The sequence below is a fragment of the Sardina pilchardus genome, chromosome 13 (genome assembly GCF_963854185.1).
Source record: "Sardina pilchardus chromosome 13, fSarPil1.1, whole genome shotgun sequence".
NCBI lineage: Eukaryota > Metazoa > Chordata > Actinopteri > Clupeiformes > Clupeidae > Sardina > Sardina pilchardus.
The window spans coordinates 27180156-27187655 of record NC_085006.1 but is presented as its reverse complement, the minus strand read 5'-3'; the positions used below and the strand labels follow the sequence as shown (position 1 = coordinate 27187655).

General features: G+C 48.7%; 1 protein-coding gene across 3 annotated transcripts in view; it reads left to right on the top strand.

Annotated features, from left to right (window-relative positions):
- The window catches only part of prkd2 (protein kinase D2), a 62716-nt gene that overhangs the window by 35100 nt on the left and 20116 nt on the right, over nucleotides 1–7500 (top strand). For 2 of the 3 annotated variants that reach the window (XM_062552105.1, XM_062552107.1), the window contains 9 exons: nucleotides 562–764; nucleotides 1121–1301; nucleotides 1618–1686; nucleotides 2310–2487; nucleotides 3096–3207; nucleotides 3775–3852; nucleotides 5881–6178; nucleotides 6945–6997; nucleotides 7479–7500. The exon at nucleotides 7479–7500 is cut by the window's right edge and continues 51 nt beyond it. In XM_062552105.1, coding sequence (XP_062408089.1) covers nucleotides 562–764; nucleotides 1121–1301; nucleotides 1618–1686; nucleotides 2310–2487; nucleotides 3096–3207; nucleotides 3775–3852; nucleotides 5881–6178; nucleotides 6945–6997; nucleotides 7479–7500 — 1194 coding nt within the window. The remainder of the gene's footprint in view (nucleotides 1–561; nucleotides 765–1120; nucleotides 1302–1617; nucleotides 1687–2309; nucleotides 2488–3095; nucleotides 3208–3774; nucleotides 3853–5880; nucleotides 6179–6944; nucleotides 6998–7478) is intronic. The other variant, XM_062552106.1, reaches the window with a different exon arrangement.

Genomic DNA, 7500 nt, shown 5'->3' with positions numbered 1-7500 from the left:
TCTTTAACAGCATCACCACAATGAGTGAAACAGCACTTTTCTCTGAAGCTCATGTTCACCGCTCCAGGGGATTCCCTAGTTTAGAGACCAGGTGTACAGCGGTTAACTCCGACATCGTAGCTTAACATTCACACACAGATAAACCAGTGACAGAGTCTCCTCTTCTTCACGCTTATCTTCTCCATCTTATCAGAGTTATCAGACCTCTCTCTCTGTGTGTTGAAATGTCGTGTGAGTCATAACGTGCCTTGTGGGTTTGGCTAGACACGTAGGATATCAAAAGTGGCAAAGGTGTAATGTTAAAGTAAGGTAAAGTAATGTTTGTATTGTCTAAGCTCTCTCAATGAAGTGCCCTTAAGAAAGTGGTGATGTTTGGTAAAAGGAAAAAAAAAAATCTCACACACACTGTGCCTGTTGTAAGATGGAAAAGCAGGAGAAGTTACAAAACTTCTGTATCTCTCTCTCTCTCTTTCACTCACTCACACTCTCTCTTTCTCCCCCTCTCTCTGTGTTTCGCTCCTTCGCTCCCTTTTCCTCCATTATCTCTATCGCCCCCTGCAGGCTGTGGGCTGAACTACCACAAGCGCTGTGCCTTCAGCATCCCCAACAACTGCAGTGGGGCACGGAAGCGGCGTCTGTCCACCACGTCGCTGACCAGCACCCAGTCCATGCGTCTGACCACCAGCGAGTCGCTCAGCACGGTCAGCACCAGCACTACCACCACCTCGGAGGAGACCAACCTCGTACGCTCACACACACAGATGGTAGGTGGAGCACAGTAACACACACACGCACACACACGCACACACACACACACACACACACACACACACACACACACACACACACACGGTTCAGTAGGTGGAGCACAATAACACATATTCAACTACCTTGAAACAGGTAGTTGAATACAGTACAACATGTACAGTACAACATGTTAAAACACACACACACACACACACACACACCAAGCAAAAAACACATTCACATGCATTAAGACACAAACCCTCACCCCCCCTCCATACACACCCCCACCATACACATAAACACACACACACACACACCTACGTCCTACTTCCAACCCCATCCCCCTCTCACCTCTTCTCATGTGTGTGTCCAGCCTCGGACCCCGAGCGAGGCGCGGCGCTTCACCTGCCGGCCGGTGCACCTGGACAAGATGCTGATGAGTAAGGTGAAGGTGCCGCACACCTTCACTGTGCACTCCTACACGCGGCCCACCGTCTGCCAGTACTGCAAGCGTCTGCTCCGAGGACTCTTCAGGCAGGGCCTCCAGTGCAAAGGTACGTGTGCGTGTGTGTGTGTGTGTGTGTGTGTGTGTGTGTGTGTGTACTGTACAGTACAGTACAGTATGTCCCTCTTTCCTCTCTCTCTATCTCTGTATGTGTGTGTCTCTCTGAGTGTGTGTGTGTGTGTGTGTTTTGTCTCTGTGTGTGACGATAAACTAGCTTGATTGGTGTGTGTGTGTGTGTGTGTGTGTGTGTGTCGGGGGGGGCGGGGGCATTGTATGTGTGTATGTGTACAACTACAGTATGCATGGCTATTGCCCAATGCTAAGAACTGCTTTCTCCCCTAAGTGGCCATCTCTCTTCTCCACAGACTGTAAATTCAACTGCCACAAGCGCTGTGCCTACAAGGTGCCCAACGACTGCTTAGGAGAGACCATAGGTGAGATACCCTCCTGCCCACTTATGGCAACTTACCACCCTATGGGCTCAAAAACTCCATTTCCCATCATGCCTATTGGGTGTAGAACAGAATGCAACTGGAGGGACAATTTGGATGTATATATTATGTACAGTACATGTTATATTATTTGCAAGTGTCATACTCTACAGTATAGATTCAACATGCCCATACATTTGGCAATGCATGCAGTGGTGAAACCTCCAGAGTCCACTGTATGATTTATTGTGTGGTCAAATGAATCTGTCTGTCTGTTCATCATTTTTACTTACTTCTTTATTTCCCTCCTTTTCATCATGTTCTCTCTCCCTTTCCCCCCCCCCCCTCTCTCTCTCTCTCTCTCTCTCTCTCTCTCTCTCAATTTTCTGGGGCTCATTTCTCTCTATCCATTCATCTGTCACCCTGTCTTGCTCTGTTCATTTTTCATCTCTCTCTCTCTCTCTGTCTCTCTCTCTCTCTCTCTCTCTCTGTCTCTTCCTCTCAATCTATCTCCCTCTCTGCTATCCTAATCTCTGCTATCCTCATTTCTACCCTTCCATCTTTCTCCGCCACCCCCCCCCCCCCCCTCTCTCTCTCCCTCTCTCTCTCTCTCTCTCGCTTCTCAGACATCCTGAGTCCCAGTGCGGACACTGAGGTGCCCATGGACTACAGTAGCGAGTACGCCGACTCTGATAAGTCCTCTCTGATGGACGACTCGGACGAGGCCTGCAGCATCCCCGGCTCATTCTCCCCCGACAGCGGACAGGACGGAAGCAGCGGGGACCAGAGGTCAGGACAGCACACGTGAGCACACACACACACACACACACACACACACACACACACACACACTACGTTACATTACGTTTTTCACAGATTGTTTTATTTGGAATGCAACACAGTTTCCGAATATTGACATACAGTAAAGCCTGTTATGTTTCACTTGACAATAAAAACATTGTGCTGATAGTCACAACACTATACATTATACTTTATACATTAATAGACTGTGTACAGTATGTTAAGGATAGAGGTGGCATGGCCTTCTCCAAACATGGAGACTGCTGACACAGAACAGTATTTGGCTAATTGCTTAGAGGTTGTTTTATGCAGTCCAGCAATTTGCAAGCCTCTAATGCAAAGACTGTGCACATGTCCTAGAATACCATAAATCAGGATAATCAGTTCTGTGCTGTAACTACGCACTGCTAAAGCATTTGGTAATGGTTGGAATTTTAAGAGTGTCCCAGAAAAACAGAAGTCCATGTACGCATTGAAGCATCAACCAACTTCCAAAATCAGAATGTTTTTAGAAAGTTCATTGACACACACACGCACACACACACACACACACACACAAGCCCAAACATACCAACACACTCACATCCCCCTTGTTGTGTGTGTGTGTGTAGTGTGAACATCCCACTGATGAGAGTAGTCCAGTCCATGAGGCAGACCACTCGTCGCTCCAGCACCTCCATCAAAGAAGGCTGGATGGTCCACTACAGCAACAAGGACACACTGGTACCACCACCCCTCACCTCACCTCACCTCACCTGGGCTGTTCCTCCTCTTCTCTCTCTCTCTCCTTTCTCTCTCTCTCTCCTCCTTTTCTCTCTCTCTTTAACTTTTTTTATCATGACTCTCTTTTATCAAGCCACTCTCTTATCATGACACTGATTCTAGTTGCTGATGCATAGTTCCATTCTTAGTGGATATTACAATAATCAGTCTGAAGCCTTCACTGATCTCTCCTGTTTCTTTGCTGCCTAACATCCTTATTTCTTCCTTTTCTTTCTCTTCTTCTCTCCTCCTCTCCTCTTCTCCTCCTTTTCCCTCTTCTCCTCTCCTCCTCTTCTCTCTCCTCCTCTCCTTCTCCTTCTCCTCTCCTCCTCTTCTCTCCCTAAAGATCACTTCCTCATGGCCTCTCTTCCTCCTCTTTCCTTCTATCCTGTCCTCTATACTTCTACCCCTCTTCTTTTCCTCCCTTCTTTTCTTTTTATCTAGCCTGCTCTTCTCTCCGTCCTTCTCTGGGGTTCGGCTCTGCTCCTTGTTGACCTCGAGTTGACCCCCTGACCTCTCACCCTACAGAGGAAGCGGCACTATTGGCGCCTGGACTGCAAGTGCATCATCCTCTTCCAGAACGACACCACCAACAAATACTACAAGGTACGTTCAGCGTCCCTGCGTCTGCTCTCAGTTTGTGCTGATCCTTAATGTTGTTCTCAATCTCTCTGTCTCCCTGCCTCTCCTCTGGAGCCAAAGGCCCTGCGCAATTACATTTGCTTTATAAAATGACTCTTTGGTGGTCCGATCGCAAGCGCTCAATTCTAAATGTGAGTGTTAACAATCACCAAGACGCACTATGATGCGATTCGATCACTCAAACCACTTGTTGAGGCGGTCTGAGGTGGTCTGTGCATTTGACCGCATGTCTTTTGTGGTGTATGCACTAATGCGTTCTGATGCATCCTGGGCAATGGGTTCTAGCTCTAATGAATGAGTCGGCAAGAGTAGAATCTGAAGCCAAGTGGTCATCTCAATTGCACACCCAAGATAGCCTGGGTGTTCCCACCCTGCCTTGCGTGGTGATTTCATTCACGCTGCTAAGGCAGTCTGGAAACTAACACCCAAATTTTCGCCTGATGTTGGCAAATGAACGTCTGGTTGCCAGACCACGTCTCATTTGAGAAGTGGTAGGCGCTAGCCAGGCTACACCCGAGATGCATTTTAAACACAAAGCTCAACGGGCTCACTAATGGCTCTCATCTCCTGCTCTTTTAATTTGATGATTTCAAATGTTTCTTAAGCAGCATACAGTAGTTGACTTGAGAGATTAGTAGTGTCTTTGTTTAGTTAACAGTCAACTGTCATACACACACAGACAGACACACACACACACACACACATACACACACACACACACAACATTCTTCAGTTCACACCCTGTGTGTTGTAACATGCATTTTGCAGACACTCACTCACTCATTCACATACACACACACACACACACACACACACACACACACACACACACACACACACACACACACACAGTCACACACAGTCACACACACACACACACACACACACACACACACACACACACACACACACACACAGTCACACACACACACACACACACACACACACACACACACACACACACACACACACACACACACACAGCCAGACATAAGAGCCCCAGGTCCCACACGCTCCGCTGCACCTGGCCACAGTGCCCCAAAAAATTGCCCATGTGATTGAACCGCCGGGCAGATTGTCCATGTCTGTGTGTGTGTGTGTGTGTGTGTGTGTGTGTGTGTGTGTGACACCAGACTGTGTCTTGGGTTTCCAGCCCTCAAAAGCCCCCTATCCATTACGCCCATGATGGAGCTCTTTCCTGGGCCACAGGGGCAGCCTCAGGAGTGGGTAGACGGACGGGCCTCCGGGGAAATATCCCCCCCTCCACCGACCCTGTTCCTACTTCCTACCCAGCTAGCTCTCCTCCTCCACACCGAGGAGGTGGCTTTGGGACTCCAGTCAGACGTAAACTAATAAATTAGTACCTGGAGTGGCGGCACTTTACATATGACGACTCTCCAAAAACAAATGCCGAGCAGGTTCAAATTGGCATCTGCAGTGTTGGCACTTGTTTTGTAATTACTTGTTGGTGGCCTGCTCAGCGGAGCAAGTCTAAGGTAATTTAAAGTAAGATGTTAGTAATGAGAATTGGAGTTTTTCCATTGAGTAGGCAGGGTTTATTAAGCAGTGCTGTATTCTGCTTAATTGGACGTTTAAATAGTTGCGAGGTAAACAAAACACTTTCTTTGTCCTGACATGTTCTCCTCTCTTCTCTTCTCCTCTCTTCTCGACTCTTCTTTCTTTTCTCCTGTCCTCATGTCCCCCTTTCATCCATCCTCATTTTCCCCTTCCCCTCTCCATCTCTCCTTTTCCTCTCTTCTCTTCCTCTCTCTCTTCTCCCCCTAATCCTCTCCTCCTCTTCTTTCCTTTCCTCTAATCTTCCTTCTCTCCCTACCTTTCCTCCTCCTCTTCTCCACTTTTCTCCTCTGTCTCTTCTCCCTTCCTCTCCTCCTCCTCCTCCTCTACACCTCCACTCCCCTCTTCTACACCTCCACTCCTCCATTCCTCTCCTCCCCCCTCTTCCTCTTCCTCCTCCCCTCCTCCCCTCCACAGGAGATTCCTCTCTCTGAGATCCTGGAGCTGAGTCCGGCGGTGGACTTCAGCCTGGTGCCCGCGGGCGCCAGCCCCCACTGCTTCGAGATCGTCACGGGCACCATGCGCTACTTTGTGGGCGAGGACCCCAACCCGCCCCTGTCCCCCAGCATGGCCTCTCCGCCCTCCCCCAGCAGCGTGGCGCCCAATAGCGGCGTGGGGCGGGAGGTCGCCAAGGCCTGGGAGAGCGTCATTCGCCAGGCCCTCATGCCCGTCATCTTCCAGGACGCGCCCCCGACTGAGGGCAACACCCCCCACCGTGAGTACAGGAAGTCACCGGGTCGTTCCATAATTGTGATGCGATCTGAGATAATCCCATCACATGGTGCAATTCTACCGACTTGTGATTCTGATACCATCCTAGCAACATCCAAGATTTTGGGGAGGATGGTATTCAGGATTTGATGGGGTGCAGTGTCAGGAATGTTGCTAGGATGATATTGTGATATCAGAATCTTAAGTTGGTCATATTTCACCCAGGAGGTTTGAAACGGAGCAAAAATCGAGGTTTTTTTGAGTGCACCATGTGACAGGTATTCATATTATCACATCAAAATGATGGTTAGGGAAGAGATGGCCGTGAATACAGGAAGTGTATTCGGGGTCGTCCTATAATTATGGGTTAGGGAAGAGATGACAACATACCTGCTCTTTATTATCCACTTCAACCCTGTTGATGTTGTGACAACATTGTAGCAGCATTTTAAAAACCGAAGTTGACGTAGAGTCCATAATTATATGTTGAACGTTGGCCACTTATGTGCAGTCACTGCCAGGATTATCTTTCTCGAATAGTCCCTGTCCCTGGATGACAATAAATCAATATGCATTTAATAGGTATATAATCCAGGGTGGAAGACTTCATATTTCTTACCGAGAAAGCAAAGCAATATGTCAATCAATCCTGAGAGCTCCGGATTAGTGAGCAGGTATTTCAGCACAAGTGGGCTGAAGCTGGAGGGATTTAGTGGAGATCGGGCCTCTGGCCTGGTGTCTTTATAACGCTGTTGATTTGTGTGTGTCAGGACAAGCCTCCGTGAGCATCTCCGTCTCCAACAGCCAGATCCAGGAGAACGTGGTGAGTAGACGAGGGCTTGTGTGTGTGTGTGTGTGTGTGTGTGTGTGTGTGTGTGTGTGTGTGTGTGTGTGTGTGTGTGTGTGTGTGTGTGTGTGTGTGTGTGTGTGTGTGTGTGTGTGTGTGTGTGTGTGTGTTTGTGTGTGTGTGTGTGTGTGTGTGTGTGTGTGTGAGGGCTGCATCTGAAGAGATGGGGATTAAAGGGGTGGTGTGTGTGTGTGTGTGTGTGTGTGTGTGTGTGTGTGGGCTCCACCTGAAGAGATGGGGATTTAAAGGGGTGGTGTGTGTGTGTGTGTGTGTGTGTGTGTGTGTGTGTGAGGGCTCCTCCTGTCCTGAAGAGATGGGGATTTAAAGGGGTGGTGTCTGTGTGTGTGTGTGTGTGTGTGTGTGTGAGGGCTCTACCTGAAGAGATGGAGATTTAAGGTGGTGTGTGTGTGCACAACACGTGTGGCTAATCACGTTTGATTTGTCATGTCTCCTCCAGGACATTGGCATGGTGTACCAGA